Source organism: Tribolium castaneum, chromosome 6, assembly GCF_031307605.1.
Source record: "Tribolium castaneum strain GA2 chromosome 6, icTriCast1.1, whole genome shotgun sequence".
Classification (NCBI taxonomy): Eukaryota; Metazoa; Arthropoda; class Insecta; order Coleoptera; family Tenebrionidae; genus Tribolium; species Tribolium castaneum.
In genome coordinates this window covers 6,472,686-6,495,068 of record NC_087399.1, presented here as the reverse complement: position 1 = coordinate 6,495,068, position 22,383 = coordinate 6,472,686, and the positions used below count along the sequence as shown (strand labels likewise).

Below are 22,383 nucleotides of genomic sequence, written 5' to 3'. Positions count from 1 at the left end.
AGTGTGTGGGTTGGCCACCTGGCGGCTTGTTCGGGGCTTATGACTTAATCAATTATTCAAAGCGCGTCAGGGACAGCCTTTAGCACAATTTTCGGTAGTGATAATAGCACAATCATAGCATTTAAAATTGTTGGTCTAGTGGGATTTACAGGTTTGTTCCTGCGGAAGTTTTAGTCCTGAACCGTTTTTTACTTACGAGCTGTTTTGTCGGACAAACCTCTAGTTACCGAGACAGTATTGCATGATAGGGCTTTTACGAAAACACATATCTGATTTTTGTATAAATTTTATTGACCCATTACATACAAACTAACCTACGTTTTCATATAAAAATTGTTTTGCTTTGTTTTCATTACAAATAAATTTGATTATTTCGGTGTCTACAAGCTTTAACCTAAAATTATCTAGAAAAAATATCGGGAAACAATCAAATTTGTTTGCACTAACAGTTAATTCGATTAGATGAAAAAAATGTACATCTCACTTTGCGTTTTGTATAATTATGTACAAAAATAATCCACCGGACTGGGGGAAAGTCAAGACAAACAATAAGTTGGCATTAATTACTGAACTAAAAAAGCAACAATTTGGCAGTATGAATTTGAGGAACAAATGCAAACGAAACGAGATTCTCAGCCTTCCTTCCTTCCGGTCGAAATAAACTCAGTTTTATCCAAAAATTATATTTATACCAAAAAATAATAAAATTAATTTGCCGAACGTGTCTTTTCTGATTTCCATATCCTAATGCGCTCCTTCAACTCATTCACTGCAACATCCAAATTTTTAATTCCCCTACGAAAAAGCAACTTGAAACTAACCTGGCTGCAGCATATCTTCAGTCAATGGTTGCCGATTAAACGGGTCCGTACTGCTATTCAACAAATGCCTCATAATGACGGACCTGTCCATCACCTGCCCACTGGGCAACAACACAGGATCAGTCATCAAAGTGTCCATTAAGGGATCCTTGAATTCGTCAGGGGCGTCGCTCATCCAGTCATCACTTTTCTGGTTATTTTGATACACGTGATACGCCTTATCGGCCAAGGCCTTAAACCGTTCGATCTCAACCGGAGTTTTGATTGACAGGCGCTCTAATCGCGCCGCTGCGTCGTCAAACAAATCTTTCCGGAAAGATCTCTGCAAAGAACAGCGTATTATTCCTAGAACCGTAAATTAAATCAATTATCATGTTACGGAGGACTAGCTTGATAGATTTTCTGTATGCAAAAAATAGTACGGCAGAGTAAAAATGAGGGCGCTTCGTTTTAAACTTATTGTTTAAATAAATGATGTTAAGCTTTGCATTCTTGAGAGACTGAGAAAAACTGGTGGCTAAAATTTTTATAAGAAACATGGGAAAAATTATTAAAGATTTAAAATTTGCGCCTCGTCCTGTTTTTTTTTAAGACGCTGTTTGGGAGATTAATAAAATGTTGTGGAAAAAGTTAAAAATTTTGGTTTAAAATCTCGTGAAAACTCCCATATTCCCTGGCATTTACGTGATATTTTTCGTAATATTCTTCCTTCTTCCCAATCGGGGTTTAGAAAAGGTTTCAGTACAAATGCTTCATTAACTAATATTTTAGATAACTATCAGATACACTGTTACTGGTTTAAACACTGCATTATCATTAATGGACTTTTGATAAAATAAATAATTCATTGCTTTGTGCCAAACTTAAGTTTATGGGTTTTTAGTAAAACTGTTTAAAATTCTGTTTATGGTTCAACTGAACAATTTATTATCATACTGTGGAAGACTTACTTCAGGGGTACCCCAAGGCTCCGTTTTAGGGCCCTTATTGTAAATTAAATGACGTTGATCTAAACATACATTTTGAAAATTCTAAATTAAAAATTGTCAAAAGTATAAAATTAATGGGCGTTGGTTTTGATCAAGAATTACGTTTCAAATGTCATGTCTCTCTTATGGTAAAAAATAGTTACGTGTGTTTGCGTCTACTAAACCCAAACCATAGTATAATTGATTTCAAATTAAGAAAAAAAACTCTGTGAAACACTTGTATTATCAATTATAAATTATTGTCTCACACTTTTTTACCCTTGTATTGGCTCTAATTACAAAACTTGCTTACTATTTAAACAGCGCATTATTCCTAGAACCGTAAATTAAATCAATTATCATGTTACGGAGGACTAAGTTGATAGATTTTCTGTATGCAAAAAATAGTACGGCAGAGTAAAAATGAGGGCGCTTCGTTTTAAACTTATTGTTTAAATAAATGGTGTTAAGCTTTGCATTCTTGAGAGACTGAGAAAAACTGGTGGCTAAAATTTTTATAAGAAACATGGGAAAAATTATTAAAGATTTAAAATTTGCGCCTCGTCCTGTTTTTTTAAGACGCTGTTTGGGAGAAATCTTTAAAGAATTAAATTTCTTTTAGAAAAGTCCGCGAGACCAAGAAAACGGCTTTTCTAAATAAGATTAATAAAATGTTGTGGAAAAAGTAAAAAATGTTGGTTTAAAATCTCGTGAAAACTCCCATATTCCTTGGCATTTACGTGATATTTTTCGTAATATTCTTCCTTCTTCCCAATCGGGGTTTAGAAAAGGTTTTAGTACAAATGCTTCATTAACTAATATTTTAGATAACTATCAGATACACTGTTACTGGTTTAAATACTGCATTGTCATTAGTGGACTTTTGTTAAAATAAATAATTCATTGCTTTGTGCCCAACTTAAGGTTATGGGTTTTTAGTAAAACTATTTAAAATTCTGTTTATGGTTCAACTGAATAAGTTATTATCATACTGTGGAAGACTTACTTCAGGGGTACCCCAAGGCTCCGTTTTAGGGCCCTTATTGTAAATTAAAGGACATTGATCTAAACATACATTTTGAAATTTCTAAATTAAAAATTGCCAAAAGTATAAAATTAACGGGCGTTGTTTTTGATCAAGAATTACGTTTCAAATGTCATGTCTCTCTTTTGGTAAAAAATAGTTACGTGTGTTTGCGTCTACTAAACCCAAACCATAGTATAATTGATTTCAAATTAAGAAAAAAAACTCTGTGAAACACTTGTATTACCAATTATAAATTATTGTCTCACACTTTTTTACCCTTGTCTTGGCTCTAATTACAAAACTTGCTTACTATTTAAACAGCGCATTATTCCTAGAACCGTAAATTAAATCAATTATCATGACACGGAGGACTAACTTGATGGATTTTCTGTATGCAAAAAATAGTACGGCAGAGTAAAAATGAGGGCGCTTCGTTTTAAACTTATTGAAATCCAACCAAATCACTAATTACTGTAGAGATGTTAAGCTTTGCATTCTTGAGAGACTGAGAAAAACTGGTGGCTAAATTTTTATAAGAAACATGGGAAAAATTATTAAAGATTTAAAATTTGCGCCTCGTCCCGTATTTTGCGAATCAGTTAAAGATACAAGAAAAATGTTCGGGAGAAATCTGTAAAGAATTAAATTATATTTTTCATAATATTCTTCCTTCTTCCCAATCGGGGTTTAGAAAAGGTTTCAGTACAAATGCTTCATTAACTAATACTTTAGATAACTATCAGATACACTGTTACTGGATATACTGCATTGTCATTAGTGGACTTTTGATAAAACAAATAATTCATTGCTTTGTGCCAAACTTAAGTTTATGGGTTTTTAGTAAAACTGTTTAAAATTCTGTTTATTGTTCAACTGAATAATTTATTATCATACTGTGGAAGACTTACTTTAGGGGTACCCCAAGGCTCCGTTTTAGGGCCCTTATTGTAAATTAAATGACGTTGATCTAAACATACATTTTGAAAATTCTAAATTAAAAATTGTCAAAAGTATAAAATTAATGGGCGTTGGTTTTGATCAAGAATTACGTTTCAAATGTCATGTCTCTCTTTTGGTAAAAAATAGTTACGTGTGTTTGCGTCTACTAAACCCAAACCATAGTATCTATAATTGATTTCAAATTAAGAAAAAAAACTCTGTGAAACACTTGTATTACCAATTATAAATTATTGTCTCACACTTTTTTACCCTTGTCTTGGCTCTAATTACAAAACTTGCTTACAAAAAATTTAAAATAATTGTACATTTATTTTCAAACTTAAGAAATAAGATCATATTTCTCTAAAATTAAAAAACTTTAAATACATAAATTGGTTAAAACTTGATTTTCATTTTGTTTGATGGCAGTTATGATTCACTCTCCTTAACATATTTTTACCTAAAGTGAAAACTTCTGCACAATGTAAGTCTACGTCATGTCTGCCGGCTGTCGATGTTCTGTTTTTTACAGTCTTTTGAAGTCAAAACTAGTAAAGTTACTTAAAAAACAAATAAAGTTGAAATATTTATTATTTTGGTAATTGTTCTTTTGCTGTTTTGTTTTTCCATTTTGTATTATTATTTCTATTAATACTTTATTTCTTTTCACCTTACTTTAAAAAAATTATATAATTTTCTGTTTATTCTCGGTTGATTTTCTCTTTGAAATTATTCTAGTTTTAGTTAATTTTGGGTTATATTTCATAGTTTATGTTTTGTTTTGAGAGAGGTTAAGTTGAATAACACTAGCTAGACTTCGCCTCCTCACATTTTTTCTTTAATAAAGGCTTTTATAATAATTATTATTCGCAGCGTTTCGAAAAATTTGAAATAGAGTGCAGATTGGTAAAAGTTCCAATTTTTTTTAAATGTAGTTTACGATAAAATTTTTGCATTATGTTTATGTCTTACTATTGAGAATTTAGTACTCTACCTGCCTGTAATTTTTTTATTTGCAAAGAGTTGACCATTATACAAATACAATTATTTTTTCTGGTGACATTAACGGAACTAACGATCATGGGAACGTATTTTGTATGCTTGACCGAGGTCTGACAACCGGAGCGGACCGCAGACTAAACACTCACCTCATCGCCGGCCAAAGCGGCGGCGAACTCCTCGCAGTCCAAATGCAGATAAATATCAACCAATTGACTCAACAACCGTCGCGGCTCCCAGCCATACTTATCCGGATTTCTCACTTTCAAATTTTTACATTTCGGGCCACACAATTGTTGCAAATTAAAATTAAGCATCGACGCTAAACGATCAACAAGTTCCGGTCGCAAAAACGGCTCCTTAATATCAACCGTTAAGTAGTGAAACATATCGACAGTTTCACGAGCTAGAGTCAAGTAGGAGCGACACTGTCTCTCATCGGCTGTCAATTGTCTCATCCGACTTTGCTGCTGTTCCGAATTCATTTTCGACCATTTCTCCTCATCGCTTATCAACTCTTGCACTTCGTGGATGCGTTTCAAACTTTCGAGACTCTCGTCGAGGAGGAAAGTGGTGTCGTTCATTAGCATATTGACGAATTTGACGAACTGTTTTCCTGATTTTGATTCGTTGACGAGCGTTTGGCGATGTATTGCCGAGTTCCACATGCCTTTAATTATGAGACTGATATGGTAACGGATTGAAAACTTGTCGTAAAATTCCGAACTGGAGCCGGTCGTTTCGACATCGGTGTAGAACTTCATCAGGGCACTGGGTAGCACACTTCGTGAAATTTCGTGCGACATGAAACGGTCGTACAACATTTCGCAACGCGGTTGAAACGTTGGGATTATTATGAAGACGACTTCGACCAGTTTGGCCACCAAGTAGGGATTTTTGACCATGTTGGAGGAACAAATTGTCACTAGCAACCACGTGATTAGGGAATCTTCCATGTTCTCCGTGATGACGGTCGGGAAATATCTTAAATTTTAATTTAATACAAATTACCGATTGTAGAAAAAATGTTGTGTGCTACTTACGGTAAGGCAAATAGAAGAAACTCGGCTATATCTTCGACGTACCATTCGGGAAGCGCCGAGAATGCTTCGGGTACGTTCGGCGGCAGTGGTAGACTCGGCACGGGACTCCCCGGCGCCATATTTGTCATCAGACTCAGTAAATACTGAGCGACTGAGGTGTAAAAAATCAAAGCGCGTCGCATTAGATTCTTATCTAGTAGTCCGGCATCAGCGCACGCTTTAGATCTACGAATGAATTATGTATTTTTTTTTGTTTCGGTGATAAGTGAATGTTTATTACTTGTTCAATTTTTTCAATTGTTGTTTCCACCGTTTGATAAACTGTTTATTGCGATTGGCGAACGGTGTGTTACGCCACTGTGCTTCCGCAGCCACCGTTTCGTCGAGGAGTTTTTGTAGATCACGAATGGCGCGAATGCGACGTTGGTATTTTTGGAGTGCGGGAAGGAGGGCGAGGTGATGGCAGTGGAGTGTCAAGAACCAACAAATTGTCGAAAAGTTGGGCGTTTGGAATTGGTGGGTTTTTTCTAAAAAAGAAAAAATTCGGTGCCATATTTACAAAATTTGGGATTATTTCTTGCTCAAATGTTGGCAACAAGTGTGGGATTTTATAGAGTTTGATTCGTTAATTCATATCCAATAACATTTCTATTAAAAACTCTTAAGAACTCGAGACGTTATTAAATTATTGATGTGTAACATTTAATTTTTCTTGAGTTGGGCAATAAAAGTCAATAAAAAAAGTCGGTTTTGCACAAGTGAATAAGTAGGTTTTTGCATGCCTATGATTACATATTTTGTTGTTTCTTCTTAGAAATAACTAATAGTGACTTTGGCCAGATTTAGCTCGAAAGCGTGAAGTCCATAAAAAGGCAAAAATGATAACCATTTTCAAAAAAATGCAACAACAATGAGTAAATAATCACATAATTTCCTTTTCTGTACAAGACGATGCTTACACACCTTAAAATGACAAAATAAATAATTTTTTGGAGAAAATTTCTCCAAATAACTTCGTTTTTGAATGTAAAAGGTTAAGATAATATCAATTTTCTCCTATTATAGCGATTTTTTTTTGCCCAATTTGGTAAAAGTTCGCAATAAAACTGAATTTTCAGCTCTAAATCGTGCTAAAGACCTTCGATATAATAATACAATTTTCGACCTAAGTTAGCAATTTTTGGCTTACTTGTTCCGAAATTTCTAGAAATAATTGGGTTTCTGGTTGAAAAACATGTTAAAATACTCTAAAACTGCAATAATTTAGTGATTTTTCGGTCAGATCTACGGCAATATTGCGAAAAAACTGAGTTTTTGCCCAAAAACATACATAATTACTGCATTCATCGCTCAAAAAAGTCAAAAGTTTCTGCACTGTTTCCATAATTTTGTTATTTTCTGTATTATTTTCATAATTTTGTTATTTTTTGTATTATTTAAGTGAAATACCTCGAAATGATCGAGTTTATGACTGAAAATAATGCTAACACACTCAAAGTGTGCTAACATTTTGAGTTAATTTAATCATTTTTCGGACCAGTTTAATGATATCTCACAAAAAACTGAATTCATATCTGTGTTTTTTGGCAAAATTTTTACAAAATTCCTCAATTTGTGTGCGTTTCTAATCGTAAAACGTACGAAAACGTTCTAAAAAGGCAAAAACAATATCATTTTTACGTATAATCACATTTTTTTCCACATTTAGCGAAAAATCGAGACATAACACCATGTTTTACCCCAAAGTTGGCGATTTTGGATTATTTTTAGCGAAAAAAAATATGCTAAAACTCTCAAAAAGCCACCAAAAAGTGATTTTTTTTACATAATTTGAAGATTTTTCTGTCAGATTTAGCGACATCATAATGCTTACACACAAAAAGAACAAAAATATAATATTTTTTGACTACATTTCTCATAAACTCCGTTCCTGACTATAAAACATATTCAAACGTTCTAAAAATCTTAAAATAATGTAATTTTCGTCATATTTGAGCGATCTGTTTGCCCAATTTGGTAAAAACTCGAGATAAAACCGAGCCTTCATCTCCAGAACGTAAAACTAAATCCTTAAATCTTTTGAAAACGGTAAAAATAATATATTTTTTCACATGAAACAATCTAAAAACGAAATCACGCAATAAGATTTCCATTAGATTTAGGGAAATATTGTCAAAAAAACTGGGTTTTAGCCCAAAAACCATATTTAATCTCTACAATAAAATGTAAAAAATGTTACCTTTTTTCCCTAATTTAATTATTTTCCACCTTATTCCTAATAAAATACCTCGAAATAATTAAGTTTTTGAATCAAAACCAAGCTAAAACACTCGAAAGTACTGACTTCTCGAAAAAGGTATAAATCATAAGACTTTTTTACATAATTTAATCATTTTCAGCTTATTTTCGAAGAAATATTTCTTCAAAATAATTGTGTTTTTGTTTGAAAAATTTACTAAAACCCACAGAAGAAGCAAGATAACTCAAGTTTTGATAATTTTTCGGCCAGGTTCCATTCATCTATGGCACAGTTTAGTACAATCTCACAAAAAAACTTAATTTTTAGCTCAAAAACGTGCTTAATCGCTTGAAACAGTTAAGGATTTAAACATTTCTTGACATAATTTATCATTTTTTGGCTTATTTTTGACGAAATTTCACAAACAAAAAACGTACGAAAATGCTTTAAAAAGATAAAGAAAATACCATTATTAATCTAATTTCGCATTTTTTTTAACCCAGTTAGCGCAATTTTTTAAATTTTATCTTACAGAAAAACTGAGTTTTCAACTCAAAAGAAAACTAAAGCCTTCGACACAAACAAAAATAACTCAATCCTCAACATGAATCCGCAAATTTTCGGCTTATTTTAACGAGATTTTCTGTTTAAAAACGCTGAAATATCCGAAAAATGGAAGGTAATTTATGTTACACTCAAAAAACTTGAGTTTTTAGCTCAAAAACGTGCTCGAAAGGTGTAAAAATTATAGCAAATTAAATTGAACCTCTACTTCCTCAAAGTTTATTTTTAACAAAACATCTCGAAATAATAGGGATCATGGATGAAAAGCGTCTTAATACAGCAAAAAATAATGTAAACCTGATATGATTTGGTGATATTTTGGCCTAATTTAGCGAAAATCTGGGTCAGAAACTATAAAATTTCACACAACTCTTTGCTACAATTCCTGTTTCAAACAACTAATCAAATTTTCTACTAAAAAAAGGTCGATTAACAACTTATTTTGTTAAAAATCTAGGTGATAAAAGAAAGAAACAAACGAACAAATTAAAAAAGCTCGGAGATAATCATTGCTTCAGTGTTACCAACAAAAAATTTTACTAAATGTGATCACAAAATAACACAAAAATGCTCACCCAAACTCTCCAGCCACGTGGCGACATCCTGCGACGTATACTTCAACCTCGTATCATTCTTAATACAAATCAAACTTTCGGAATGAAACGGATACAAAAAATCCATCTTATCCAACTTAATCTTCATCGACAACATTTGCAAAACACTTAACAAATTCAACATAAACCCGTCCCCAGCCAGCGACCTCTCCTCCATCTGCAGCTGCGCCCTCTTCTCATTATACTTCAAAACCTTCGCCAAATAATTCAAACACCCATCACGACTCTCCGGATTCGCCAACAAATAATGAAAAATTCTATGTTGCAAATTCCGCGTATTCTCCAGCTCCAGCTGCAGCGTATGATTCAAACTCTTATCACTCGACGAATTCCCCGAGAAGAACTTCTCGGCCACTTTCGGCTCGTCTTCGGCGAACACCGACACCGACAGAAACGGCCCGAGAAACGACGTTCGGACAACTTCGCGGCCTTGCGCAGGCGTACACGGCTCCAGCATAAATTGCACTTGTTTCGTGATTAGCGTACAGATGGGGCGGCTGCCGCACCGAATATCGGCCAACTCGAACAATGTCTGGATCGGCATTCGGTGCTCCTCGCCCACGATACTCGCGTTCTGCATCATTCGGTAAAGTCCCTGAAGCAGTGGCGAGAAAACCGACGAGAACAACGACGTGTTCGTGTGGGTTCGGGTCACCAGCTCGGTGAGGAACCCCCGCGGGAGCGTCTGCTGCAAAATGGGGCTCAAAAGGGGCGAACGCCCGAATTTGTACAACTCGTCATTGGCTATGATAAAACCTTGGAGTAACAACGTTGTGTAGTGCACCAGTTGTGCCCGAACTTCCGTTAAAACGTCACTTAACGGGGGAATACTCGATCGCTTCGGGTGGTTTCGTTCCTCGACGCTCACACGATTGTAGCAATCCATTAGGTAATTCAGTGCTAGGTTTAGGGGCGTTTCCGCCACTTCCACTCGTTTGATTGGCAGGGTGGGTATGGGGCAGGTGTGGCTAGGGCTGGGGGAGGGACTTAGCGAGTTTATGCTGCTGGTGTCGGCTGTGTCGTTGCTCGGGATCAGGTCTTTGAAGGGGTTATTGCCTTGTGAGATTTGGACGATGATTTCCATCAGTGCGTTGGAGATGATGTCGCGGATTGAGGTTTGAGGGTGGGTTTTGACGTCGGTGGCGGTTTGAGGGAGATAAATGCGACTTTCGGATGGTTGTTCGAGGGTGGAATGGAGGATGCGGAGGACCGTTGCTAGGAGTTGTTCTTCGGTGATTTCGGTCGCTGAGGATGATGTTCGTTGACGAGGGGCGTCTTTCTTCTGGACGTCGGTCTCGTCGACCTGGGGGAGGAGATTTATTTACTATTTCCTACGACTTTCATTTTTTAAATGGTTCTTAAGTTATATAATTTCTTTTGTCTGCATCTTTGTAACAATTTTTTTATTAATTTGATTATGTCATAAGTGGGGGGTTCATTTCCCAAGTGCACAATCAGCTTTATTAACTTTTCAGAAAACGAAAAACATCGTTTTTAGAAAACTGATTTTTTCAGAATTTTAATATGCAGTTAAAAAATATGCAAAAGTAAAAAAGATTTCTTTAATTAGTATTAAAAAAAATAAATTACATAAGCATTCTTAACTATAATTATAAGACAACAAATGCAGATCTTAAAACATCTCTCCAAACGTACGACAAAGAAATTAAAGGAAAAAAGTTTCAAAAAGATTTTGCTCATTTTGCAAATTTGATTTTATTCGGTATTTAATGTACAGCCACTGTCAAAAAGAATGACACCCCTGCCAACCGGGTCATTCTTGTTGATCGTGACTCTACATATTGATACTCAAGATTTTTTTTGTAATGCAAGGCAACAACGAAAATGTTTCGGGTTCAAAAATCACCATAAAAAATTGTTCGGTATTTAATTTGTGGGAAATTTATTTTCAGCTCGATTCTGTGTTTAAACTTTTAAATTAGGTTTCAAGCATTTTATCGCTCAAAAATATGACTAACATTTCCAATTTTTGTTTTTAGATTTGAATGGCAAGTGGTTAACATCGTCGGCAACTTTATTTAATGTGAAGTATGAGGTAATGTATTATAGTATTAATCAACTATAACTATATTCTAGGATTTATTTTTTTTATACAGAATTGATAAGTGATATTTTCTGGATTCTGATAAAATGTTGTCCTGGATGGAGGGAATTGTGCAAAAAACCATGAACGATTTTTCACAAAAAGGGTCAAAAAGGTCGTTTCCAACGCGAATGGAGCTTTCGAGGTATGTAATTAATTTCTACTCTTACGTCTACTTTCACTATTTCTATTTTTCAAAGTCACATGAAAAAATAAAATATCTAAGATAAAATGAAACATCTAAGGAAAAATAAACTTTTTTGATGCAGAATTTTCGAATTATCCAAGAATCTTATCTTTACTGGATTTTGAGAAATCAGCCAAAATTTTTAATTTTTTATTGAAAATTGTTTCTAATCATAATTTCTCAAGGTTATAAAAACCAACATACTGAATCGAGAATAAGTTTTTCTGATGCAAAATTGGGCAAGTATTTAGAAAACATTATCACTTTTTGATTACTGTGTTATTTTCGTGTTAAATTTCTTTAAAAAACTGTCACATTCTAGTATTTAATTTTTTTATAAAGAATGATTCTTAAATAGATCGATAAAATTTTATTATAGCTTTCCAAGGATAAATAGAAACGATCTAAACCACTTATACGTTTCTATTTCGGTCTATTAAAGAATCACCCTGTACATTACATTTTTTCATATTGACTGCAAAAGGCATTCATTTGAAAGGCTTTGATGAAATATATTATTTAAATAACAAGTGAAACTTCAGTTTTTATTACAAGTTAAACTGATAACAGTATCCTCTATTCATGTGCGTAGTTTATTTTAATTTGAGATCATTTAATTTATTTCAGTTTAATTATTATTTTTTATAAAAAAATATTATTGTCGTCTTAAATTTAACTTTAAATCAATTTCTTTATTGGTGAGCTGTTGAAAACAAGAGCTAATGAAAAATTTTCGTGAGCATATAATTTTTAATAATACATTTCTATTATTTCTCTTTATTGAAAAAAGTCCAGCTTGTAATCAACTGAACAGCCAGTAAAATATTTATGTGCCAAAGCTTGCCAAAAATAAAATAATTAAAATTGTATGAAATACGTTGTATTATTTGGTGAAATCAAAACACGCCAATCGTTGAATATTTGATTGTTTTTAAATAGCGCGGAAGTGAGTAAAGTTGCATCACGTATATCGGTGCGTTTTTCGAAACGCTCTAAACTCGTTTAATTGCTTTATTTTCGTGTTTCCTTTGTTTACTTACGTCTTACACAACGAACTGTCTGTCATTAATTAAATTTCGGAGATAGTTACGTCCAATTTTTTTGTAGAAAACTAAAGAATTTCTATTCTTTATAATTGGTAAATTCTAAATATAATGAGTCATGCGTCTGGATAGTCATTGCGTTAATTTAAATACGTCATTTTTAATTAAAACATGCGAATAAATGCAGTGGAAACAACAATACTGCCAACATTTTTGCAATGTCGCTTAATCATTTTTACATGACTTTGCTTTCCACGTACAAGTTACGTTGGTAATGGTTATTTTTATCAAAATTAGGAAAAAAAGATTCATCTTTTCTTGGAAAGGTTAAGAGGAAAAAAACTGTTAAAATAGAAACCCTAATATTAGCTTTAGAACTATTTTGTACTTACTATTTGAAAATGTTTGCTTTTTTCAAACATCGGTTCGTCGAAAGTAGTAAAAAATTGACTAAATCATGTCGAACATCGTGTTCTTTTTAACATTTTCGAACACTTTTTGAGTAAGGCATAAAATCTTTAATTAGGGCATAAAATACCATTAAAATAGCCTTCTTTTTAATATATGAATCCTAGATTATAAACACTATTTCAAAACAGATTTTCCGTAGTAACGTGTATCAAGGTATGTAACTCGCATACGCTCGTTGCATAACTACAGCCCTCGAACTTTAAGCTTGTGTTTTAGCATTCGTATTATTAATAACTACATTATTACCATTTTTAAGTATTTTAGTATATTTTATAGACATTTCGTCACATTATTATTTGCTTAACTTTTTTCAAGCGTTTAAGCACGTTTCTGAGCTCAAACCTCAAATATTAGGCAAGCTTTATAGAAAAACAACATTTTGTATTTTCTAAAGGTTTAAGGAAGCATTAAATTATTGTTGGCATTTAAAACTACTTGACTAATGAAGAAGTCAATTTTCTAATACTAAATTATTATTATTATTATTATATCTAATGACAAAAATTATTATTTATTATTATAAATGGCATCACAATAAATTTATGTAAGTGTTTTTTATACTTATTGGTAAAAGAACATTTTTTTTGTAAGCTCCAGTTATAAAAATAAAACCCCTGAACTGTCTTCCGTATCCGATACAAAGAAAGTTTCGAAAACAAAGGTCAAATTAATAACACGTAAATGTATGTTTGAATGAAATTTCCACGTGTTACATTTTTAGGCATCAGTCTAATAACCTGATATAAATACAGCGTGTCCTTGACGGTTCAATACCGAAAATTTCAGTAACATCACATATAAATAGACAGACAAAGCAACAAAAAACATGTTTATTGCAACAACTCGGAAACAGCAAAACAATAAATATTTATTTTTCTATTTGAAACGAGTTTTTGCGCTGTTGCTTCACTCGCCTCAAGACAAAGGAAAAACAAAGTGCAAAAATAAACAACACACAATTTACCAAACGGCCTCACCTCCATATTTTCGAACCCCGAGTCGATGTCCGTGTTGGCCCCCGCCTTGTCGGCGCACCCGCTGGCCTCGTCCACCTCCATGTGTATGGAGCTCGTCTCCGAGTCGCTCCGCTGGGGCGGCGGCCTGCGGCTCTTGGAGCCGGAGGGCATGTCGATGGGCTTGCTGGGCACCTGGAACACCCCCTCGAAGTCCTTCTCGGGGGTGGTCGGGGGGCTGTGCTGCGCCGCCGGCGACTGCGAGACGGGGGTCACGGGCGGCGAGACCGAGCCGGAGGGCAAGACGTTGTCCAGGACTGCCAGGCGGGCCAGTCGCCGTCGACGCATCTGGAAATTTTCAAGGGGACTTATGCGCTGATAAGGGATAACCTCAACTCACCTCTTCTTGCGACAGTTCGCTCATTGTCTTGTGTGGGGCTGTTTGGAGCTTTTTGAGGGCGGTTTCGGACGAATAGTGACGGGTAATTCACGGTTTTGATCAAAATGAAAAGTCAATCACCCTCAACAGCTGAGTTACAAATTTGACATTAGAATATTTGCGAAATCACACTCAACATCTTTGTTTTGTCACAGTCTAACCTAACAACTCGATAACTGAGGAATCGCCTCGTCTCGCTTCCTCTTATCACACCGGCGATTGTTTGTCTCGCTTCACGTGATTGCGCACGCACTTTATTTTCAACAGACTGGGGGAAAAATGATTTCTATTTTAAAATTTGCACTTGGCCGCCAAATCCCTTTGTTTTCATCTGCATTTACGACGTATTTTCACCTTTTTCCGGATTTTATTAATCGGGAAAATTTACAAAGTTCGGCACACCTGTCAAAAATCAGCCCGTTTTCAGGCAACACATTATACAGCACAAGGGCGCTAAATATGATTTTCCCAAAAAGACAATTTTGCGTCCGTGAAACGGTTTATTAAACACCGGGAGTTTATATTTACATGGTAGAGGTCATCATGACTGAGCAAAAACACGCAGACGGCGTTTTTGCGTCTCCTGTTTTTATGGCGTGATAAAGTCACTAACTCGGGGGAGATTCTATTTTCGTATTGATCGGTGGTTGTTTTTTGTATTCATTATTTCGTGGTGCTTCCGATACAGTGTGACCACAAAATACGCGTAAAAATCAAGGGAAAAACAATTTTTTAGGCCCAGGATAGGGAACGAAATTTTGAAAAAAACCTCCGATTGATAACACACAGCCACCTGAACCATTCATTAGCTTACAGAGCTGTTTGAACAGTTGCCAACATAAATTTAGAATTCTATTGATTTTCCAGGTTGAACCAGACTTCCCGTTGAAAGATAATCAATTAAGGGGGCGGAAAAACGAAACTCACCCATTATTAACACAATTTATTACAAACGCTAGTCATAAGTAATAAATTAATTGATAATCGAAGCGCCCAAAATTCGATTTTTTTATTATAAATTCAAATGTGGCGCCTTGAAACATGTAGCCAATCGCGTGGCTCCTCGTCGTCGCCAACCAATCACGCGCCGACCTGTCAGTTTGGCATTTTTGGCACAAGTGCGCTTACATAACCTCACATTTTTTACAAAAATAACTCAAATGATCTCACTCGAAAATGGATATTCCGTACGGTAAAGTCGCAATTTACGTGTTAACCTTCCTCGGTTATATTTATTCGGGGTATGGGTCCGGTCTTTTGACCAACCTGCGAGACGCTGTGCTTTCCGCCGAGACAATTTTCGGAGATGTCTTGCAAAATGTGTTAAAAGTCGCGAAAAACTTCCGAAATTTGCACGAAGTGTTCGATGCCGCGGTCGAGGAGCACTGTATCTACCAGTGCCCCACAGGTGAGGCGGCTCTTGGGTGGAGGACTGGGGCTGTAGTGGGTTGTAGGTGCCCCACCGAGGCCAAACCGGAACCATGTACCATCGGCTGATGGGTGTGGGTCGCTGGGGCTTAAGATAAACAGTGATTACTTGCCGGTGGGGGAGATGAAGAAATGTTGTGATTTGCACGATATTTGTTACGATACTTGTAACAGTGATAAGGAGGTTTGTGATGTGGAGTTTAAGAGGTGTTTGTACAAGTACTGTGATGGGTATGAACAAGCCGTTGGAGGAACGTCGATTGTCAAAGGTGATTTGGGTAAAATTATGACGAAACTTTGAAAATAAGAGGGTTTTTAGCGTGCAAGGGGGCTGCTAAGATGTTGTTCACCGGGACGTTGACTCTCGGGTGCAAGTCGTACATCGACGCCCAAAAAAAGGCCTGCTATTGCCCCCCTGAATACGGCTGGAAAGACAAGAAGAACCGGAAGTACACCCGAGGCGACGAGTTATAGCCCCTTAATTTATTTTGTGTTGTCAATTTCTGTTAATTATAAGGGAAAATAAACTATTTTCTTTTTGCTGTCTTTTGATTTACACATAAACATAACCTTAAACACACTTTAACTACCACAGGGCATTAAGTCTACCAGTCACTAATTAAGTTTAAAATAATGCGAACAATTCTTACATGCAAATTGATTGCACCAATTAAACACTTTAATTTATGTAAAAGAGGGAGAAAATTATTTGATATGAATATTTCAAGTCGGGTCAAATGCTCCATGTGCGCAGCGATTGTCTGGTCGACTGTAATGTTCATGGTGCCACTGACATTCGCGCCAGCACTAAACTTTTTTGAGGCTAGAATCAGTAGGTCATTTGACCCCAGCTGGCGCGAAAGTAGTAAAATGTCGAAAAGAGCCCGCACTTCGCGTTCGCAGAGCCAAAACGCGTCTCAGTTGTCTCAGACAAGGCTCGTGGAACATTTGACGCAGTCTCAATTCTCAATTGACGACGCTGTGAACAATTGTGTGCGTTATATTGTGTATAATGGGGGCCAAAATGCGTACTTCCGTAAAGCCGACATTCAGAAACACTGTGCGCCTAGAGCTGGCCACTTTCTGCAACAAGTGATTGAAAAGACGACGCGAATTTTGGAACAGGTGGGCAAATAACTTTTTAGACCTTTTTTACGCGTTTTACAGGTTTATGGCTACAAGCTGCTGGTTTGTGACCAAACTGCGACCAGTGGTAAAGGATTTATCGTAACAAACGCCTTGCCTTATAAAAATTACAACCTTGATCAAGAGGAACCTGATATTAAGGATTGCCAAAAAATCTTACTTTTGCTGATTTTGAGCCACATTTTCATGTCTAACGTGGCAACACCTGAAGGTATTGAGCGCCGTTTGGGCAAAATTGGTTGTTTTATTGTTTTTACAGCTTCTTTACATGCATTTTTGGAGCATTTTGAAATTGACGTTAATGTGAGACATCCTATATTTGGAAGTGTCAAAGATTACATCAGTACCTTAATCAAACAAAAATATTTAGCCACAGAGACGGATCCAGTGACCAAAAAAATCAGCTATAGTTGGGGCATACGCTCCGAGGCTGAAATAAGTAAACATGCAATATTAAGCTTCGTCTGCAAGGTAAAAACAATTTTTGTTGTCACGTGTCACAGTTGTCCAACTTTAAGGTGTACAAGGACCGCCAACCTAAAAGTTGGACGAATCAATACAAAGTCGCCAATGAACAACATTTAGAGAACGACAATGCCGACTAATTAATTAATTAAATTGATAATTAATTTTTTGTTACTGTTTTTATTAATTAATAAAGTTTCCAAAGTAGGCTTTGGCTGTCATTTTGCAAAAATCAAGTGATTGATGCGCTTGCAACAATGAACTTGAATCAGTCTTTTATCCACAAAAAACGGCTCAGAAACGGCCCGGGATTCCCCAGTAATGTCCCCACAACCTTAATTTTCAAAATTTAACAAAATGTTGCAGCTTTGAAGGTCAAAACGGTGATGGGGCCCCCGACACGTCCTGTCCCCAGGAACCGGAGCAATCGACCAAAAAGTGCCTCCACGCCATCGTCTGGGACAAACTGGGGTCCTGCCTGCCCCAGGTTTGTATTTTTTATTTAGTCTTTAAATCACAAAAAATTGTGTCTTAGTATTTTCAATAGTTCGGTCCTGCGGTCTGGGGGCACAACTATGTCGTCGGAAAACGAGTCCAGAGTAATTGCGGGTAATTAACATTTTTTTGATTGTTGGTGCATGTTTGGTTGCATAACTCGCCAAGGTGTGAAATGTAAGGTAAGCCAATTCGTAATTCCAGCTTTGACCGAAGGGCGGGGCGAAGCGCGGTGCGAAGTTGGCTTAGCATCAATCGATTTGTCAATGCCAACTTTGATTCTGTGTCAAATATCGGATTCGCAAAACTATATTAACATCCTGACTAAAATTAACATCCTGAATCCAACCGATGTGAGTATTAATTAATAATTACATGATCCAGCGCAAAATTAAATAGATTATAGTGCCTTCCACGTTCCTGGAAGGTAAAAACCGGTTGGTTGAAACGTTAAAAACGAAATTCCCCAATATTAAGATTCTGGGGATCCCCCGAAAAACTTTCAATAAAACGAACGGAATGGAGCGAATTTTGGAGTTGTGTTTGCCGTCGATTAATACGATTTGTATCGGCCTTCAGCATAAGTAAGTTGTTATTTCGGTTCGGTTATAATTTTTTTCAAAGGTATTACGCTCTAGCTGCAGCTTCGGCCCTCACCACTTATCTGCAAACCTACCTTAATATTTATTATGCGAAAGAATCGATCAATATTTCGTATCAAGAGTCCGAAGGATACGCAATAATTGGTATTAATTTTAGAAAAATCACAAAAAAATAATATAATTTCACAGATTTTTCGACCGCGGATCGATTAGAGCTCGTTTCGAGCACTAAACCGTTACAAGCCACTCGATACTCAACGCTTTTTGGTGTTTTAAATCACTGTGTGACCAGAGTAGGCGCCCGCCTACTTCGATCCACCATCCTCCAACCCCCATTTTCCCGCACAAATATTGACAAAAACCTACAGTGTGTCTCGGAATTAATCAAACATCCACAAGTTTTACTCTCTATACAGGCGATTTTGCAAAAAGTGTCCAACATTGACCAGCTACTAACCCTCACATCGCTTTCAACCGAAACAAATGACAGTAGCTCGGTCCGACAATTGAATTATTTGTTACTTCTGAACGGTTTAATTGACTTGATTGAGCCGTTGAAAGACGTCATTGGCACCTGTCAACACCCTTTTTTCAAAGAACTGAAAGAAACTCTCGAGAGTGATAATTTTGTCGACATCGCCAACTTGATAAGAACTATGATACATCCATCGGCACAATTTGCCAAAAGCGGAGATGGCATTGCGCAACGTTGTTTTGCCATTAAATCGGGAATCAACGGCCTGCTTGATCTAGTGCGAAAAACCTATTCCGAAAGATTGAACGATATGACGGAATACGTGAAACATTTGTCCAATAAATATGACTTGCCTCTAACCCTAGGGAATAACAATACGAAGGGTTACCACATCGTATTTAAGCTAAATAGCCAACAAAAACGAACGTTCAAAAAATCTGATTTACCGGATGAATTTATTCAAGTCTATCGGTTAGCTGCGAGCTTTACCATGAAAACGCTCGAATTGATTAACTACTCGACCAGATTAGAGGACATAATGGTCGAAATTTTGAAAATTAGTAACCTGTAAGTGTATTTCTACCACTATTTTTCTTTGTAGCACGACCGGCGGGAGTGCTGCAAACTGGGAAATTACTTCCCAATTAATTAACTTAGTTTTTTGCTGACCTAATCCACCATATTTTTTGGTGGCTTCCAGAATGGTGCGCAACATAATAACCGACTTGAAGCAACATTTGGGGTTTTTCTACAAGTTGTGTGAAGACCTAGCCCGCTTAGATATGTTGCAGTCATTGGCTGAAGCAAGTAGGCGTAGCGGTTACACGCGTCCCAAATTCGGGGACTTTACCGAACTTACAAACGCGCGACATCCAATGTTGGCGTTACTAATCGGCGAACAAAGTGTTGCCAATCCTATTGTAAGACGCAAAAATTCCCAATATGTTACTCAAAGGGGCGTTTTAGTCGATATGTCCCGACTATAATGTGCAGGTTATAACCGGTCCGAACGGTTCGGGCAAAAGTATATACATCAGGCAGGTGATGTTACTACAAATTATGGCACAGGTTGGGTGTTATGTTCCCGCAGATGCGGCTATTTTTCGCCCAATGGCCCGAATGTTCGCGCGTGTTTATCTGGAAGACGATATGGAATACAAAGCTTCGTCTTTTATACTTGAAGTTTGTCAAAATTTGAATTAATCAGCTAGTTTTGGTATTTTTTTTTTTTAATTTTTAGATGAAAGAAGTGAAATATATGATGACACTACCTTCGGAAAATTCATTATTTATTATTGATGAGTTGTGCAGAAGCACAGCCGCCGATGAGGGGGCTAATCTAGCAATGGCTTTTTGTGAAACATTCTGTACAACTACGGCTTTTGTCTACGTAACGACTCACTACACCTCGCTTGCTAATCTCAAGGAGATGTATGTCAATGTTAAGACGTAAGTAAATAACGAACAACGAAGCTCTTAAAACGGACACAGGGTGTCCCAACGAGTTGAAAAAGCCCCTTCTCGACCTTTAAATATAAAAAAAATATACGAAAGCCTTCAATGTTAACCGCCTGCATCACCTACAATTATTTTCATTTATACAAGGTGTTTTGAAAATAGCTACAATACAAACTTAAGTTTTTTTAAATGGAACATCCTATATTTTTGTTGCCTTTTTGGGTGTAGCTTTTAATACTGATGATTTTATGCTGAATTGCTATTGGCCGATTTTGCTTATTTTTTTAAATAATTTGTTTTTTTGACGAAAACACGAACATTTATTAAAAAATTTATTACATATAGGCTGTTTCACATAACTTTACGAGGCTTGCGCCTAATGTTCGCACCCAAATATACAAAAATCGCAAAACACTAGATGCAAAAAATTCACATTTAGTTATTTAATTTTTGGAAACCCATGACAGTAGTTGTCAGATTATCGGACTAATGACTGTTTCACTGATAATAATGAATTTATGTTTTTCACAAGCAATTATTAGATGTTCTATGAAGAGACGGCATGAACATGAATACCAAGTAACTATAAAAACGTTGCAATTTTTAGAAAGGGTGAACAAACTAGAGAAGACTATCCAATTTTTCAAAATTTGTAATTGAGTTCGTGTTGAAATATGTATTGCTGGTGGCATTTTATAGGCGCAGGCCTCGTAAAATTATGTGAAACACCCTGTATAAAAATTAATAATTCTAGAAAATTTGTATTTTCACGACTTTAAAGAAAAAAGTCGAAACTTTAAGGATGTACTTGTTTTTTTCTCACTGCAATTAAAAAGAAAGAAATGAAGTTTTTAGCAAGTTGAATAACATAAACGTTTTAAATGAAACCCCCTTTTTTTAATTTTTGCAGCTGAAAGACTTAAATTAACTCTTTAAAAACATTAATAGTTAAGTGTCACTTCCAATTACCTAAAAGATATTTAACTTGTGAAAGTCCTACGTTTCCAGGTTTAAAAAAAAACAAATTGTCTCCAAAAAAATCAAATTATTAAACTACGTCCAAAAATACAATAAAATTTAGTGTTGCATTTAAAAAAATAAGTTTGTAAAAAATACCTATAAGAGTATATTAAATTTAGGTGGCAGATGGAGACGGAAGCGACCGGGGAAACCCCCCAAGAGCTCAGTTTAGCATTTAAATACCGGTTAATCCCCGGTGTGACAAACTTGAAGCATTATGGCGTCTACATCGTCAAAAAAATATGGCCTGCCAGGATTTTAGACGAGGTTTACAGAATTTTGGAAGCTTGTGGAAAACCCCCAGAGGTTTCTTTTAATGTTAAAGTTTCGCCAAAATTATTACTTTGTCTCTAGGTTCGGAAATATGAAGGAGTCAATGATGCAATTAGACTTAAATATAAATTAGAGTCAGACATGCGCAAACTCAAAAGTTTGGGAAAACTAACCCGAGCCGCAATTAATAAATTACTGAACGATTATGACAACGATTTGCGCAAAATTAACGTCAACATTGACTTGTCTGGAAACCAAAACGTGATCGAGTTTTGCGACGAAAATTTCAAAGGTGTCGAGACACCACAGTCGTTCAAGGACGTGTTTGAGACTTCGAGTTATCGGAATTTGTCCAATTTTTTGCGAGAGGACAGCGACAATGTTAATAAACTCGTACCGGAAATTAGTATCGAAAGTTCCGAAAGGGACTTGAGGGTTAGTGAAGGCGACATAATAAATAACGACAACAACGAACCAATTTTTAACAAAACGAATTTAAGTGAAGACGAACAGAAACTTCTTGAAGAAGAGTTCGAAAGCTTGAGCAGAAGTCTTCTAGAAGACGACGCCGATTTTGATTTCTCTTCGGTTGGTGTCATTTTTCTGGTGC

The 22,383-nt window shown here is 35.9% G+C and overlaps 4 protein-coding genes across 6 annotated transcripts in view; 3 read left to right on the top strand and 1 right to left on the bottom strand.

Moving 5' to 3' along the window:
* The window catches only part of LOC662061 (mutS protein homolog 4), a 35,010-nt gene that overhangs the window by 11,585 nt on the left and 1,042 nt on the right, over window positions 1-22,383 (top strand). The window contains exons 1-15 of one of the 3 annotated variants that reach the window (XM_008198553.3): window positions 16,509-16,964; window positions 17,007-17,196; window positions 17,245-17,456; window positions 17,504-17,768; window positions 17,817-17,937; window positions 17,986-18,059; window positions 18,150-18,298; window positions 18,345-18,529; window positions 18,570-18,691; window positions 18,737-19,589; window positions 19,723-19,942; window positions 19,989-20,204; window positions 20,263-20,471; window positions 21,620-21,806; window positions 21,855-22,361. In XM_008198553.3, coding sequence (XP_008196775.1) covers window positions 17,708-17,768; window positions 17,817-17,937; window positions 17,986-18,059; window positions 18,150-18,298; window positions 18,345-18,529; window positions 18,570-18,691; window positions 18,737-19,589; window positions 19,723-19,942; window positions 19,989-20,204; window positions 20,263-20,471; window positions 21,620-21,806; window positions 21,855-22,361 — 2,904 coding nt within the window. In that variant the 5' untranslated portion in view covers window positions 16,509-16,964; window positions 17,007-17,196; window positions 17,245-17,456; window positions 17,504-17,707. Of the gene's footprint in view, window positions 1-11,214; window positions 11,271-11,331; window positions 11,464-16,508; window positions 16,965-17,006; window positions 17,197-17,244; window positions 17,457-17,503; window positions 17,769-17,816; window positions 17,938-17,985; window positions 18,060-18,149; window positions 18,299-18,344; window positions 18,530-18,569; window positions 18,692-18,736; window positions 19,590-19,722; window positions 19,943-19,988; window positions 20,205-20,262; window positions 20,472-21,619; window positions 21,807-21,854; window positions 22,362-22,383 lie in introns of those variants that run through there. The other 2 variants (XM_015982680.2, XM_064357327.1) reach the window with 2 other exon arrangements.
* Window positions 271-14,576, bottom strand: Ube4B (Ubiquitination factor E4B). Its single transcript, XM_968072.4, has 8 exons — window positions 14,373-14,576; window positions 13,997-14,320; window positions 9,176-10,517; window positions 6,078-6,324; window positions 5,798-6,022; window positions 4,904-5,738; window positions 822-1,143; window positions 271-769 (listed from the first exon to the last, which is right to left on the bottom strand). Exons 1-8 carry the CDS (start codon window positions 14,394-14,396, stop codon window positions 708-710), a joined length of 3,381 nt encoding a protein of 1,126 aa, XP_973165.1. The 5' UTR covers window positions 14,397-14,576; the 3' UTR covers window positions 271-707.
* Window positions 15,441-16,378, top strand: GXIVsPLA2. Its single transcript, XM_008198555.3, has 3 exons — window positions 15,441-15,819; window positions 15,866-16,108; window positions 16,159-16,378. The coding sequence occupies exons 1-3, from the start codon at window positions 15,588-15,590 to the stop codon at window positions 16,311-16,313; spliced, it is 630 nt and encodes a 209-aa protein (XP_008196777.1). The 5' UTR covers window positions 15,441-15,587; the 3' UTR covers window positions 16,314-16,378.
* Window positions 16,710-17,590, top strand: LOC103313945 (melanoma-associated antigen D2). Its single transcript, XM_008198554.3, has 4 exons — window positions 16,710-16,964; window positions 17,007-17,196; window positions 17,245-17,456; window positions 17,504-17,590. Exons 1-4 carry the CDS (start codon window positions 16,710-16,712, stop codon window positions 17,588-17,590), a joined length of 744 nt encoding a protein of 247 aa, XP_008196776.2.

What these genes read in the sequence shown, in the direction of transcription:
- Ube4B (XM_968072.4), bottom strand. Translation starts at nt 14,396, where the DNA reads ATGAGCGAACTGTCGCAAGAAGAG. An exon ending in CGGGGTTCGAAAATATGGAG is followed by an intron (nt 10,518 to 13,996) that starts GTGAGGCCGTTT and finishes CTCCTCCCCCAG; the next exon opens with GTCGACGAGACCGACGTCCA. An exon ending in CACGTGGCTGGAGAGTTTGG is followed by an intron (nt 6,325 to 9,175) that starts GTGAGCATTTTT and finishes TTTCTTTTTTAG; the next exon opens with AAAAAACCCACCAATTCCAA.
- GXIVsPLA2 (XM_008198555.3), top strand. Translation starts at nt 15,588, where the DNA reads ATGGATATTCCGTACGGTAAAGTCGCAATTTACGTGTTAACCTTCCTC. An exon ending in TATCTACCAGTGCCCCACAG is followed by an intron (nt 15,820 to 15,865) that starts GTGAGGCGGCTC and finishes AGTGGGTTGTAG; the next exon opens with GTGCCCCACCGAGGCCAAAC. An exon ending in AGGAACGTCGATTGTCAAAG is followed by an intron (nt 16,109 to 16,158) that starts GTGATTTGGGTA and finishes GAGGGTTTTTAG; the next exon opens with CGTGCAAGGGGGCTGCTAAG.
- LOC103313945 (XM_008198554.3), top strand. Translation starts at nt 16,710, where the DNA reads ATGTCGAAAAGAGCCCGCACTTCGCGTTCGCAGAGCCAAAACGCGTCT. An exon ending in CGACGCGAATTTTGGAACAG is followed by an intron (nt 16,965 to 17,006) that starts GTGGGCAAATAA and finishes CGCGTTTTACAG; the next exon opens with GTTTATGGCTACAAGCTGCT. An exon ending in TAACGTGGCAACACCTGAAG is followed by an intron (nt 17,197 to 17,244) that starts GTATTGAGCGCC and finishes TTGTTTTTACAG; the next exon opens with CTTCTTTACATGCATTTTTG.